The 16,794-nt window shown below is 46.3% G+C and overlaps 1 protein-coding gene across 1 annotated transcript in view; it reads left to right on the top strand.

The window, feature by feature from the left end:
• Positions 1-15,655, top strand: part of LOC146035962 (cytochrome P450 2F2-like) — a 44,182-nt gene extending 28,527 nt beyond the window's left edge. The window contains exons 6-10 of the mRNA XM_083159690.1: positions 10,024-10,200; positions 12,384-12,525; positions 12,620-12,804; positions 12,881-13,022; positions 14,437-15,655. Coding sequence (XP_083015816.1) covers positions 10,024-10,200; positions 12,384-12,525; positions 12,620-12,804; positions 12,881-13,022; positions 14,437-14,630 — 840 coding nt within the window. The 3' untranslated portion in view covers positions 14,631-15,655. The remainder of the gene's footprint in view (positions 1-10,023; positions 10,201-12,383; positions 12,526-12,619; positions 12,805-12,880; positions 13,023-14,436) is intronic.
• Positions 15,656-16,794: the final 1,139 nt, after the last annotated feature.

Genomic DNA, 16,794 nt, shown 5'->3' with positions numbered 1-16,794 from the left:
CACCAAGTCCACTTTAATGAACTGCAGCAACCTCTCATGTAGGACAGCATCCAGGGTCAGGATGAAAGAGATTCTAAAACAAACATAAAGAGAGAGGCGCCTCATAGTGCAGATAAATGCATTTTAATAGGAGAACATAACAAGTTCCCGACATAAAAAGACAATTGCTCGTACCATATGTAAAAGCACTCTGGACTGATTACCACATGATATGCAACACTACTGCTGCTCCTCTCAAGCCACGTATGTCCTCGGGAACCGGAGATAACCACAGACACTGGATTTCGGCGCAGAGTCTCATGCAACAAAAGGCAGAAGGGCATCAAGCAGGAGAGACGCCGGGACACAAACGGAGCCGGTATCACAAGCCACCTATACACAGGGCAGCCAAGAGAAATCCTGGGCCCCGGTACAACAACTTCCTGGGGCCCCCAAGGACAGAGCTCCCCGCCTACTCTGTTGACCCTTGTTACACCACTGCTTCCAAGGTGGCTACATGGACAAAAATGTACACCTTAATGCCTATTACACATGTCACACACCCATTAAATATTATACCACATGCCATAATGCTCATTACACGTTATGCCACACCGTAGTGGCCAGTAGTTACATACTCTGCCTGGAGTTACATGCTCTGCCAGGGGTTACATGCTCTGCCCAGAGTTACATGCTTTGCCAGGGGTTACATGCTCTTCCCAGAGTTACAATTCTCTGCCAGGGGTTAACATACACTTTGCCATGGGATTAACCTGCTCTGTCAGGGCTTACATGCTTTGCCCAGAGTTGCATGCTCTGCCAGGGGTTAACATGCTCTGCAGTGGCGTAGATATCATAAGGCAGCCCACGCTGCTGTTTGGGGGAGCGGGGGCTGCGTGGGCGCCGGATGCTGGCACAGGCGACTGCCCTCCACCCCTCTCCTTACTGTGCCCGGCTCCTGCCTCTCTCGCCGCGTCTGTATTCCGCCGGGAGTCGGGACCGCATATCTACTACTCTGCATCCTGGCGCCTGGCTCCTTATGAGTCCAATGTCCATTACAAAATGGCCGCCTCCTTAGAGCAGACCGTTTTTTAAGATGCTAGAGGAGGCAGAGACGGCCTCCTCTAGCATCCTTACAAACGGTCTGCTGTAAGGAGGTGGCCATTTTGTAATGGACATTTGACTCAAGGAGCCAGGCACCAGGACGCAGATTAGTAGATATGCGGTCCCGACTCCCGGCGGAATACAGACGCGGCGGGGAGGCAGGGTAAGAACGGGGCGCCTGAGGCAGCGCTAAATTTAGGGAGGGCGGGGCGCCGAAATTATCCCGCGGGGGGGTGCATAAATTGGCGCTACGCCCCTGGCTCTTTGCCATGGGATTAACCCGCGTTTTGGGTTCTGCTTACCTTCAGGTTTTGGGTTCTAATGGGTTTTGCCAAAAACACCCCCTAAACGTTTTGGGTTCTAATTTTTTTTTTTAAAAGCATAAAAACTGCTAAAATAGCATAATTATTTTTTTTTATTGCTACTACGCTATTATTAACCTCAATAACATTAATTTCCACTCATTTCCAGTCTGTTCTGAACACCTCACACTATTATTTTTAGGCCAAAAGGTTGCACCAAGGTAGCTGGATGACTATGATAAGCGACACAAGTGGGCAACACAAACACTGGACTGATATGGCACACTTAGCATCACCCCTGGACTGATACGGAACACTTAGCATCACCCCTGGACTGATACGGCACACTTAGCATCACCCCTGGACTAATACAGCACACTTGGCAGCACCCCATGAATTATACGGCAGACTTGGCTCACCCTTGGAATTATGCGGCACACATGCAGGTACCTTTGGACTGATACGGGACACATGGGGGCACCCATGGAATTACACCACACACATGCAGGCACCCCTGGACTGATACAACACACAGCATCACTCCTGGACTGACACTTAGCAGCACCCCAATTATACAGAAGACTTGGCAGCAACCCATGAATTATATGACGGGCAGTACGGATGGTGTAATAGTTAGCATTACTGCCTCACCGCACTGAGGTCATGGGTTCAATATCCACCATGGCCCTAACTGTGCAGAGTTTGTATATTCTCCCCGTACTTGCGTGGGTTTCCTCCGGGTACTCCAGTTTCCTTCCACAATCCCAAAAAATACTGGTAGGTTAATTGGCTCCCCAAAAATGTGGTCAAATATTCTCTGTAAAGCGCTGCGGAATCTGCGTGTGCTATATATGAATCTGCTTATACTGTAAATAAATAAATATTATGACACACTTGGCTAACCCCAGAAACTATGCGTCACACATGCGGGCACCCCTGACCTGATACAGCACACATGGAATTATATGGCACAGATGGTGGCACCCCTGGACTGATACAGCACACATGGCGGCAGATATATAATTATACAGCAGACATAGCAACATTCCTGCAGTAAAAAAAAGAAGCAACATCCCTTAATTATACGACACTCTTGGCTCACCCCTGGACTGATACAGCACATTTAATAGCACTTGCAGTAAAAATGAAAAAAATAAAGGGCAGCTCCCCTGGTCTGATACAGGACACATGGGGGCACCCCTGGACTGATACGGCACTACTAGGCACCGGCAGACAGGTAGTATATATAGAGAATGAGATACAGCAGTACTAGGCAGCAGACAGTAGATACGGCAGTACTAGGCAACAGACAGGTAGATACGGCAGTACTAGGCACCAGACAGGTAGATACGGCAGTACTAGACACCAGACAGGTAGATACGGCAGTACTAGGCACCAGACAGGTAGATACGGCAGTACTAGGCATCAGACCGGTAGACATGGCAGTACTAGGCACCAGACAGGTAGATATGGCAGTAGTAGGCACCAGACAGGTAGATACGGCAGTACTAGGCAGCAGACAGTAGATACAGCAGTACTAGACATCAGACAGGTAGATACGGCAGTACTAGGCACCAGACAGGTAGATACGGCAGTACTAGGCACCAGACAGGTAGATATGGCAGTACTAGGCACCAGACAGGTAGATACGGCAGTAGTAGGCACCAGACAGGAAGATGCGGCAGTACTAGGCACCAGACAGGTAGATGCGGCAGTAGTAGGCACAAAACAGGTAGATACGGCAGTACTAGGCACCAGACAGGTAGGTATGGCAATACAAGGCACCAGACAGGTAGTTATGGCAGTACTAGGCACCAGACAGGTAGATATGGCAGTAGTAGGCACCAGACAGTAGATACGGCAGTACTAGGCACCAGACAGGTAGATACGGCAGTACTAGGCACCAGACAGGTAGATACGGCAGTACTAGGCACCAGACCGGTAGATATGGTAGTACTAGGCACCAGATAGGTAGATATGGCAGTACTAGGCACCAGACAGGTAGATATGGCAGTACTAGGCACCAGACAGGTAGATACGGCAGTACTAGGCACCAGACGGTAGTTACGGCAGTACTAGGCACCAGACAGGTAGATACGGCAGTACTAAGCCCCAGACAGGTAGATACTGCAGTACTAGGCACCAGAAGGTAGATACGGCAGTACTAGGCACCAGACAGGTAGATATGGCAGTACAAGGCACCAGACAGGTAGTTATGGCAGTACTAGGCACCAGACAGGTAGATATGGCAGTAGTAGGCACCAGACAGTAGATACGGCAGTAGTAGGCACCAGACAGGTAGATATGGCAGTACTAGGCACCAGACAGGTAGATACGGCAGTACTAGGCACCAGACAGGTAGATATGGCAGTACTAGGCACCAGACAGGTAGATACGGCAGTACTAGGCACCAGACAGGTAGATACGGCAGTACTAGGCACCAGACAGGTAGATACGGCAGTACTAGGCACCAGACCGGTAGATATGGCAGTACTAGGCACCAGACAGGTAGATACGGCAGTAGTAGGCACCAGACAGGTAGATACGGCAGTACTAGGCAGCAGACAGTAGATACGGCAGTACTAGACATCAGACAGGTAGATACGGCAGTACTAGGCACCAGACAGGTAGATACGGCAGTACTAGGCACCAGACAGGTAGATATGGCAGTAGTAGGCACCAGACAGGTAGATGCAGCAGTACTAGGCACCAGACAGGTAGATATGGCAGTAGTAGGCACCAAACAGGTAGATACGGCAGTACTAGGCACCAGACAGGTAAATATGGCAGTACAAGTCACCAGACAGGTAGTTATGGCAGTACTAGGCACCAGACAGGTAGATATGGCAGTAGTAGGCACCAGACAGTAGTTACGGCAGTACTAGGCACCAGACAGGTAGATATGGCAGTACTAGGCACCAGACAGGTAGTTACGGCAGTACTAGGCACCAGACAGGTAGATATGGCAGTACTAGGCACCAGATAGGTAGATATGGCAGTACTAGGCACCAGACAGGTAGATATGGCAGTACTAGGCACCAGACAGGTAGATACGGCAGTACTAGGCACCAGACGGTAGATACGGCAGTACTTGGCACCAGACAGGTAGTTACGGCAGTACTTGGCACCAGACAGGTAGATACTGCAGTACTAGGCACCAGACGGTAGATACGGCAGTACTAGGCACCAGACAGGTAGTTAAAGCAGTACTAGGCACCAGACAGGTAGATACGGCAGTACTAGGCACCAGACAGGTAGATATGGCAGTACTAGGCACCAGACAGGTAGATATGGCAGTAGTAGGCACCAGACAGGTAGATACTGCAGTACTAGGCACCAGACGGTAGATACGGCAGTACTAGGCACCAGACAGGTAGATACGGCAGTACTAGGCACCAGACAGGTAGATATGGCAGTACTAGGCACCAGACAGGTAGATACGGCAGTAGTAGGCACCAGACAGGAAGATGCGGCAGTACTAGGCACCAGACAGGTAGATGCGGCAGTAGTAGGCACAAAACAGGTAGATACGGCAGTACTAGGCACCAGACAGGTAGGTATGGCAATACAAGGCACCAGACAGGTAGTTATGGCAGTACTAGGCACCAGACAGGTAGATATGGCAGTAGTAGGCACCAGACAGTAGATACGGCAGTACTAGGCACCAGACAGGTAGAGACGGCAGTACTAGGCACCAGACAGGTAGATACGGCAGTACTAGGCACCAGACCGGTAGATATGGCAGTACTAGGCACCAGATAGGTAGATATGGCAGTACTAGGCACCAGACAGGTAGATATGGCAGTACTAGGCACCAGACAGGTAGATACGGCAGTACTAGGCACCAGACGGTAGATACGGCAGTACTAGGCACCAGACAGGTAGATACGGCAGTACAAGGCACCAGACAGGTAGTTATGGCAGTACTAGGCACCAGACAGGTAGATATGGCAGTAGTAGGCACCAGACAGTAGTTATGGCAGTACTAGGCACCAGACAGGTAGATATGGCAGTAGTAGGCACCAGACAGTAGTTACGGCAGTACTAGGCACCAGACAGGTAGATTTGGCAGTACTAGGCACCAGACAGGTAGATACGGCAGTACTAGGCACCAGACAGGTAGATATGGCAGTACTAGGCACCAGACAGGTAGATACGGCAGTACTAGGCACCAGACAGGTAGATACGGCAGTACTAGGCACCAGACAGGTAGATACGGCAGTACTAGGCACCAGACCGGTAGATATGGCAGTACTAGGCACCAGACAGGTAGATACGGCAGTACTAGGCACCAGACAGGTAGATACGGCAGTACTAGGCAGCAGACAGTAGATACGGCAGTACTAGACATCAGACAGGTAGATACGGCAGTACTAGGCACCAGACAGGTAGATACGGCAGTACTAGGCACCAGACAGGTAGATATGGCAGTACTAGGCACCAGACAGGTAGATATGGCAGTAGTAGGCACCAGACAGGTAGATGCAGCAGTACTAGGCACCAGACAGGTAGATATGGCAGTAGTAGGCACCAAACAGGTAGATACGGCAGTACTAGGCACCAGACAGGTAAATATGGCAGTACAAGTCACCAGACAGGTAGTTATGGCAGTACTAGGCACCAGACAGGTAGATATGGCAGTAGTAGGCACCAGACAGTAGTTACGGCAGTACTAGGCACCAGACAGGTAGATATGGCAGTACTAGGCACCAGACAGGTAGATACGGCAGTACTAGGCACCAGACAGGTAGATATGGCAGTACTAGGCACCAGATAGGTAGATATGGCAGTACTAGGCACCAGACAGGTAGACATGGCAGTACTAGGCACCAGACAGGTAGATACGGCAGTACTAGGCACCAGACGGTAGATACGGCAGTACTTGGCACCAGACAGGTAGATACGGCAGTACTTGGCACCAGACAGGTAGATACTGCAGTACTAGGCACCAGACGGTAGATACGGCAGTACTAGGCACCAGACAGGTAGTTAAAGCAGTACTAGGCACCAGACAGGTAGATACGGCAGTACTAGGCACCAGACAGGTAGATATGGCAGTACTAGGCACCAGACAGGTAGATATGGCAGTAGTAGGCACCAGACAGGTAGATAAGGCAGTACTAGGCACCAGACAGTAGATACAGCAGTACTACACACCAGACATGTAGATACGGCAGTACTAGGCACCAGACAGGTAGATACGGCAGTACTAGGCACCAGACAGGTAGTTATGGCAGTACTAGGCACCAGATAGGTAGATATGGCAGTAGTAGGCACCAGACAGGTAGATACGGCAGTACTAGGCACCAGACAGGTAGATGCGGCAGTACTAGCCACCAGACAGGTAGATATGGCAGTAGCAGGCACCAGACAGGTAGTTACGGCAGTACTAGGCACCAGACAGGTAGATACGGCAGTACTAGACACCAGACAGGTAGATATGGCAGTACTAGGCACCAGACAGGTAGATATGGCAGTACTAGGCACCAGACAGGTAGATATGGCAGTAGTAGGCACCAGACAGTAGTTACGGCAGTACTAGGCACCAGACAGGTAGATACTGCAGTACTAGGCACCAGAGAGGTAAATATGGCATTACTAGGCACCAGACAGGTAAATATGGCATTACTAGGCACCAGACAGTTAGATACAGCTGTACTAGGCACCAGACAGGTAGATACGGCAGTACTAGGCACCAGACAGGTAGATACGGCAGTACTAGACACCAGACAGGTAGATACTGCAGTACTAGGCACCAGACAGGTAGATATGGCAGTAATAGGCACCAGATAGGTAGATTAGGCAGTACTAGGCACCAGATGGTAGATACGGCAGTACTTGGCACCAGACAGGTAGATACGGCAGTACTAAGCACCAGACAGGTGGATACAGCAGTACTAGGCACCAGATGGTAGATACGGCAGTACTAGGCACCATACAGGTATATACGGCAGTACTAGGCACCAGACAGTTAGATACAGCAGTACTAGGCACCAGACAGGTAGATACGGCAGTACTAGGCACCAGACAAGTAGATACGGCAGTACTAGGCACCAGACAGTTAGATACAGCAGTACTAGGCACCAGACAGGTGGATACAGCAGTACTAGGCACCAGATGGTAGATACGGCAGTACTAGTCACCAGACAGGTAGATACAGCAGTACTAGGCACCAGACGGTAGATACGGCAGTACTAGGCACCATACAGTTATATACGGCAGTACTAGGCACCAGACAGGTAGATACGGCAGTACTAGGCACCAGACAGGTAGATACGGCAGTACTAGGCACCAGACAGGTAGATACGGCAGTACTAGGCACCAGCAGAATGATATTATAATAATTATATTGCAGTAGGTACTGGTTGGCAGGGCACCAGCAGCCTGGAATTTATTACAGCACTGCAGGACAGGTATTATTTATTAATTAAATATAATAGCCTAGGTAGGTGCTAAGTAGGTAGGCAGTAGTACTGGCAGTGGCACCAGTGGACTGAGTAGGTACTGGCAGCCTCTATTCAGTGCCGGCACTAGCAGCACCAGTGGACTATAGATATATAATATATATAATATTACAGCACAGCACTAGAGGTAGGCCCCAGCACAGAGGAGACAGTAGTACTACAAGTACACAGTTACACATACAGCAGAATCAGTTATCAGTTTACATTGTCAGTTAGTTACACAGCTGACTGTCCTCCTTGCTAGGGTGATCCCACCCTAAGCAGAGAGGACAGAGTACACAGCAGCACTGAGGGAACCCCAGCAGACAGCCCCAGCGACAACTACAGTTCAAGCCCCAGCAGCAGCACCAACACACCCTCTGCTAGACTGGAGTCAAGATGACGGGCGCGGGAGCCTCTATTTAAAGCATTACGAGAATTCGGCGCCAGGCAATGACATTTTGCCCGCGCGGCGGATCAGAGTCAGGCGGGAAGCTCTGAGTGCCGCTCGGATCCGGGCTCGGATTGATGGTGTTCGTGCGGGCTCGGATCTCGGATATATATATATATATATATATATATTATATATACACTAGTAAGCCCACTCAAAGCAAATGCTTTGAAAGCTAGTCTACTACCTTGTGATTGCCTCTGTGTTTGTGCATGTGTGAGAAAGAAAGATATGTAATCTCATTCACTGCCAACAGATGGCAGTGTTTCAGAAACACACAAACGGACAGTAGACATAATATATATATATATATATATATATATATAAAATGGGTTAACCTCCGTAGTACGCTAATCCTAAAATGACAGTAGCTCCTCCGATAAGGTTCTCCTGTTAGTGAGAGCCAGGGGTGTACAAAGATACAAATGGGGGTTATCGGAGTGCGCTATAGTGAGTACCACCTAGTCAATTCACAGTTAGTCCATTCCAATGATACTCCTATTAGATATTTAAGAAAACAGTTCTTCGGTCCACTTTTCAAATAAGAAGGAGACTCCTACTAAGATAAGTGATCCTTTATTAATAAAACCCAACACATTTCGTCGCAGAGGACTTCGTCAGGGGTATGGCTACAGATGGTACAAATAAAACAGGATACAATATAAGTGTTTACACAAAAATATGTATTGTGTTTTTGTATAAACACTTATATTGTATCCTGTTTTATTTGTACCATCTGTATCCATACCCCTGAGGAAGTCCTCTGCGACCAAATGCGTTGGGTTTTATTAATAAAGGATCACTTATCTTAGTAGGAGTCTCCTTCTTATTTGAAAAGTGGACGGAATAACTGTTTTTCTTAAATATCTGATAGGAGTATCAGTGGAATGGACTAACTGTGAATTGGCTAGGTGGTACTCACTATAGCGCACTCCAATAACCCCCATTTGTTTACACTGGTGAAAAATGCAATCCTATGCAAAAATGCAATCTTAAAAATGCAAAAAATGCAATCCTATGCAAAAATGCAATCCTAAAATTGCAAAAATGCAATCCTAAAAATGCAAAAATGCAATCCTAAAAATGCAATTGCATTTTTTCACCACTGTATGCCTTGACAAAGGGGCACTGTTGCCCCGAAAAGTTGACTCTTCATTATGCTGTGAAATACACATTTTTTTCCTCCATTGAAAAGACCCTGGAGTGCGATCACATTTTTTCTAGAAATATATATATATATATATCTCTCATATATTTAGCCAAATCTGTCACTCATCCCCTGTGTATATAACGTTCCCGCCCATTACTGCTGCACCCCCCCCTCTGCCAGCACCCCCTCCCGCAATTTGCAGACCCCCTCCCGCGATTTGCGGACCCCCCCTCCCGCGATTCACGCCCCCCTCACGCAATTCACCGCACCCCCCGCACCCCCCCATCCAGCGATTCACAGCCCCCCACAACCCCCCCTCCCACGATTCATGCCCCTTCCCGCGATTCACTGACCCCCGCGCCACCCCCCCTGCATCCCCCCCAGAGGGTGGCGATACCCTGCCAGGTGGAGATGGGGCGGACGGCTAATGGTAAATAGGAAAATACTTTAAAACCCCCGTTTTCCCGCATTTTCCCTTTAGTACATCCAGCCCTATTAGAGGTGATGAAACTCAGTATACACACATACACACACATATATACTTGACTTGATTTACCTACTGTAACATCTATTAGTTCTTTTTTGTTTCCTCAGATGTACAACATTTACCCAGGGTTCATGAAGTACATACCAGGACCTCATAAGCGGTTGATGAAGAATTATGAAGGAATAATTGACTTTATAAGACGGAGAGTGGAGAAGAATAGCAAGGATTTGGAACGGGAAAATCCCAGGGATTTTGTAGACTGTTTCCTGATCAAAATGGAGAAGGTACCATCCTGTTAATAGAGGTCACATAAATGTCACACAATTATTTTCAGAGAGCTTTGTGCAGTTGAAATGAACACCAGGGCCGTTTAAAGGCATCTCGGCACCCTAAGCAAAACTTCAAACTACTGCCCCCTCCAACCCCACACTGCCAGCAATACTGACACTCAAGTGAAAGTGTGAAGGTGGCATCTTAAATGTACCACAGCCACCACCTGAACTAAGTACAAGGATGTCTTCCTCATAGACAGACTCAGGGTTTGTGGCGCAAGCAGGGGGGGGGGGGGGGTTCAGAGTACCCAGAACCCCCCTGACACACTATTTTTTTTTTCATTAAATGCAGCCCTTGCCATGGCCAGCATTTATGCCCCTTCCCTTAGATGTTGGGCACACCTTTCGCTATGTATGTCAAATGTGCAATATGGCAAACGTGAGATGAGCGTGGCTATATCTGTACTATATATGTGTATATATACTGTATATCATTTGTGTATCTCTGAGCCTGTTTTAGACCTTTTCGCTTCTGTGCGTATTCACATGGTGACCGATTATCGTTTGACTGCGCATGCATACATATCGTATTACGTATGCGCGAAGCCTCTCTGATCTAATCCTGCTATTTCTTTTCCCACGCATGGGCTTCTCTACTCATACCTGCGGCTTCCACGGTCTCTAGGCATGCCGTAAGTCCAGGCAGTGGTGGATATACCAAAGGACAACTCTAGTAGGGCGAGTTGCCCTTTGCGTTGCTCATCACATATGATAGAACTTATGTGACGAACCTCGTGGCAATGGGTTTCGGGATGTGTCACCAGTGCTTGGCACATCCCTTCCCCTGTGTCACCAGCACCAGCAATACCTCTACAGGGTGATATTAGCTTTGCCTACTGACTATTAGCATAAGGCCAGAAACATAAATTAGGTTTTTGCCCACTTTGAGCCTTATGGACAGTTGGACTCTGTATTACTGCATTCAAAACATTTGCATGAAAATTCCCCATAACGTGTATTTTGAAATGCATGTATCCTAAAATGCAGCTCAAAACACTGGGCAATGCAGAGTGGTATGTGTTCTACTTTGCAGGGTGTACCTTGTGTGTTTTCTTACTGTGCATGGTATAGAACAAACCTTACTTGAGTATAAGCAATGTAGTCACATGCAGGGCAACCTTGTCACATGCAGGGCAAAAAGTCTGCGCCCGCTGCCTGAAAAGTTAAATTCCCCTTCCCTACCTGCTGGCTGCTTCCCCTCTGGCCACCACTGCCGCCGCAGGGACTTCATCTGTGCCGGGACCTGCAAACCCGGAAACTCCTGATCCAATTACAAAGGTCCTTATTAAAGATGCAACTATCTGCTGTGAGGCGGTGGCCATTTTGAATGGGATTGGAGCACCGGTACTGCAGACAAGCTGCAGTGGTGCCGCGTTAGTACATGCAGACCCCATTGCCCACATTTACCCAGTGCCCCCCTCACCATTAGGTCTACGGGGGCTGTCTTAATGCCACTGCTTTTATGTTATTTCAATAAAGCAGAGAAATTGTTCTCAGATCAGCTTTCTGGCATGGAAAGTCCATGCTCACTTGCCCCAATTATATATAACTATAGTTTAAGGATTTGTATAAAATTCTTACAAATGTTTAGGCAACGCCACTGTGATTGGATAGGTTCTTTATGTATCTTTATCATTGATGACTACTACCTTATGGAGGGATCGGGGTGCCCTGCTGCTACTCATTTCATAAGGCAGTAGGTGCATCCTTTGCACATTCATAAACAATCTAACATAAGGGAAGGTAAGAAAAAATACTAATGTGCACAAACCCCTTCTTCTAGGCACTGCACTTGCTGCAGACCCTAGAAGCCAGGTAGCACTGGCATACTCAAAGCAAAGTGGCTTCCCATTGGAACCACTTTTGACTAAGGGCACTATGGACTGGCAGTCTACCCACTTCTCCCCTGGGACTGACAGTCCAGCCTGTAACTAGCAAAGAGCACTCACAATGGGCAGCTTGCCAGCTGTAATGGTTTTTACTATGTGTTCAACTCTGTTGGGGTTTTTAAGGTACACTACTGTATATCTTACTAGCTGTTAATCCCATATCCCTCCAAATAACACCTATTTGAGTTAAAATATGCATCTATACCTTCAAATTTCTCTAAAGCCTCATTACTTTTCATACCTCAGGAACAGAAAAACAAAGCTACCTACTATAATTACAACACTTTGCTGATGTGCGTCATGATCTTGATTTTTGGTGGAACCGAAACCTTGGGAAATACATTGTGTTACACACTTTTAATACTTATGAAATACCCCAATGTAACAGGTATTTGCTTTATGAAGTAATTAAATTGCCATCATTATACCCGTTAGATGTTTCATACAAGAATGAGGGATGAGGTCATATTCTATCTCCACAGAGAAGCTCCACCAAGAGATAGACAATGTCCTCTGTGGTCACCCTGCAAATTACGAGGACAGACATAAGATGCCTTATACTGAAGCTTTTATACATGAGGTGCAGAGATATGCTGATGTCGCTCCACTGAGTCTTCATCATGAGCTGATAACGGACACGAAGATTCGAAATTATACATTCCGTAAGGTAAGCCTAGTAGAAAGAAAATGAAACAATACAAATGTTAATAAGTTTTTTACCCTTATTTTCTTCACGCCGACAGGGAACAGTCTTCCTCCCACTGCTGACAGGTACACACTATGACAAGACTCAGTTCAACGACCCAATGGAATTTAACCCAAACAACTTTCTGGATGAAAATGGAAAGTTTAAGAAGAACAATGCACTGATGGCATTTTCAGCAGGTGAGCAGTGGCGCATGCAGGGAAGGGGGGTGTTATTGATTACCCAGAAACCCCCTCTGATAGATCAAGACATTCTTTGGTCCTACTTACCACTGTCCTGAGGAACTCCGCCCCCTTTTCAGCATTGTTCCACAATTCACAGGCCAGTGGTATGGGCGACCGAATAGAACTGTACTTTTCCCTATAATATTCATCACTACTGGTGATTACTAAAGAAAATAGTAGTGGCCATTTTCTTGAAGCCCATATAAATGTTGGTGCTTTTAGCACTATTTACTAGAGTGTCTCTGGTGAGGGTCATCGTGTCTCTGCAGATGCCCCGCTGTGTACGATTGTTACTAAATAGAGAGAAGCTTCAGGTGAAAGCTCTGATTCCAGGAGTGGGATTGGTTGGAAAAAAAAGAAAGAAATAATTGCAGAAATGAATAAAGTTAAGTACTGGAGATACTATAGTAATCCTAATTTTGAGACCAATAAACTATTTCATATGTACTAAACCTTGTACAGATATAAAGTGGATGGAGATGACCTACTCCCAACTGTCATTTTTCAAACAAAGCCTTTACCTGAAAGTTAGGTGTTAATTGACTGGTATTTTATCTCTGTTCACATTCTCTTTCTCTTTAAGGCTTAGTGCATAGATCCCAATGTACCAACCAACCAGCTGCTGTCATTTTTCAAACTCAGACTGTAAAATGACAGTTAGGAGCAGATTGGCTGGTGCTTTATATCCATTTACCTTACCTCTCTCCAAGTACAGAGACCCCAAAGTATCCACCAATGAGATTAAATGGTTTATTGATCCCAAAATTAAGGTTGCTATATCCCTGATTATCTCCAGTACTTAACTTTATTTATTTTGGCAATTTTTTTCCCTACAAAGGGGGTGCGGTGGGGTAGTGAAGGCAATTGGAAGTCCCCCGGTCACACAGCTACACTGATCATGTGGCTAACGATCTCAGACATTCCTGCAAAGCCAAGCCACGCCACGTCATGCCAAGCCACGCCAAGCAAGTCCTGATTGACTATGGGGGGGTATTCAATCTTGGCCGCTATTTCCGCCAGCGGAAATAGCATCCGCCGTCTATTCAATGCTGCAGTTTTCCGACAGCATTGAAGACAGATTACGATTAAGAACTCTGACTTTAACACAAGTCGGATCATTTTTGTCAGAAACGGAGACGGATTATAAAATTTACGTCCGTTTTTCAACAACCCGCGGAAGTTTTTGCCAACACGCCCAAATGCAACACTCGATGGCCGAAAATTGAATTCCGACAGACGAGTTACATTTTCTCTAATAAACACAGAACAATGGTTACTAATGTGGGATATAGTGAAGTGTTGTACTGATGGGAGCGGGGTTTTTACAATGTAAGCCAAAATACTCTAATTGTTTCCCTTATGTTTTCAGGCAAGAGAATTTGTCCCGGAATGAGCCTGGCCGCTATGGAAATTTTCCTGTACGTCACCACAGTGCTGCAACACTTTACCATCAAGTCACCGGTCGCCCCTGAAGAGCTATCACTTGCCCCGGTGGGAGTGGGACTTGCTCACATCCCTCCCAACTATAATGTGTGCCTCATACCTCGTTCATGTTCTCAATAGTGAACGGAACACAGAATCATTTTACAAGCACCTCTTGTGCTCAGTTATAATTTCTTGGGGGGTTATAATCTACCTAGTCTAGCGGTGGGCTTTACTGATCTAGTTTGCATAAAAAAGTATCAGTGATGGGGTTATGCCATATTAATTTTATTTTGGCACCTAGGCTTGGCCAAAGGATGAATTATGATATTTCATACAATGCACAAGATATGGGCCTAATTCAGAGCTGTAACTGCGTAGGCCGGGCGATCATCAATAGACGGAGCATGTGTATGGCCCATAGAACGCTTGTGTGAGGCCGTCCCGTGATAAAATCCTGCTTTTTTTTTGATCGATGGGTGATTGACAGAAAGCTGGCATTTGGGCGTGGTAACTGGCTGTTTTCTGGGCATGTCAGGCAATGTTCCCTCTAATTTTACAAAGGCTGTGTGCGGCAAAAAATATTGGCTGTGCAACTTTGGAAGGAAATTTATAATTTTTGTGCGTCAGTTATATATGACTGGAAAACGACATTCAGCATTTGTGTCAACATTACTTCAAAATGATATTAAACATTCAAAACAAAGCAGACAATGTAGTTAATGGGTGAAACACACATTGAGTCCACAACTGCAAAAAGGGGACCATTGCTGCTTTGTGTGCTCTGTAATGTCTGTGCACGCACTCGGCGAGTTGTGTGTGCGCGCACACGCGCACAGCTTAGAGGGAACACTGGTGTCAGGGTAAATGCAAGAGTACCCAGGCACCTGGAGGAAGGATGTGTTTCAGTTGGATACCAGCTTTATAGCAGCTTTCACATGTATAGAAGATTTATAATGGTATAGTAGTTATATGGTTATTCATGCAGACAGCACCTGATTTTACTATATATATATATACGCAGTACTTTCAGAACAAGAATAATTATTTCTTTGTGGAATGTATTTTTCGCTGCCAAATGTGGTTTTGTTGATATTCTTGTTTTCTAATAAAAAAATTCCATACCAAAAAAAAAACCCATCGAAAAACCAATAAATTAAATACTATTATTATTGCATTTTAGAATTTTATGAACCTTAATTGATTAAAACACTTTCTTGAAATATTGCGTCATAGGGGTTACAATGTAACATGATCATAGATGGCTTATTGGGTACTGATGTGTCCACATACAAATAGCATGAAACTGGCCACACAGCCATGTTTGGAGTGCTAAAACTTTGGGGCAGATTAATTCAACCGGGAAAAGTGATGATAAAGAGAAAGGAGATGACCCCCAGCCAATCAGCTGTGTTTGGAAACTGACACTTAGGAGCTGATTGGCTGGTGGGTTATCACCTTCCACTTTATCACTTTAGCAGGCTTAATACATCTGGCCAATTGTGACTTAGCAGCACCTAACATACGACCAGAGATTGTTGCACAAAATACAGGGTCTTATTCACATCACTGTTATGACAAAACAGCGATGCACGAGAACCCTGAATTCAGACAATGGCATTCCATGTAGCTTTTTGTCTCTAATCTGGGTAGAATGTCAAAAGATGGCGGCTCATTCAGTGGGGCAGCATCCCTTGGTGGTGGAGCAATACACACCACTGCTCCGGACAGAGCCGGCCCCTAGGCATAGGCAAACTAGTGTAGCTTCTGCTGATTAAAATGATATGCAGCATGCCTATATTCTGTGTGAGTGAGGCTGTATCTGCATATGAAATAGTGTATTCATGGAAATCACTGTAACATAGCATTCCGTATGCAGGTACAGCCACAGTCGTACACAGAATATAGGCATGCCACATAATATTTTAATCATTGGAAACTCCTTGTGTGTCCTGGTCACATAACAATGCAAATAAGACCAATTTTCAGCAAAAAAGGGCAACCAACGTTAGCAGAACTGCCCAGGAGCTGCATGGCTTATTGAGGCAGAACGATGTATGAGAAAGATGTATGAGGAAACATCTGTATCCAAGCAGAGGCAGAGTTCACAGTGTTAGTGGCTGTGTGAGTGCTGTCTGTGGGTGGGTTGGTTGTGCATTAGTGTTCTGCATATGTGTAACAGGCATTATGTGTGTCATGTGTATAGGGGCATTAATAATGTGCAACATATGTGTAAGGGGCATTATGTGTGTCATTATATGTATGAAGGGCATTAATAAAGGTTGGCATAATGTGTAAGGGGCAT

The sequence above is a fragment of the Crinia signifera genome, chromosome 9 (genome assembly GCF_055691185.1).
Source record: "Crinia signifera chromosome 9, ASM5569118v1, whole genome shotgun sequence".
NCBI lineage: Eukaryota > Metazoa > Chordata > Amphibia > Anura > Myobatrachidae > Crinia > Crinia signifera.
This window is presented reverse-complemented; position numbering and strand designations above follow the sequence as displayed.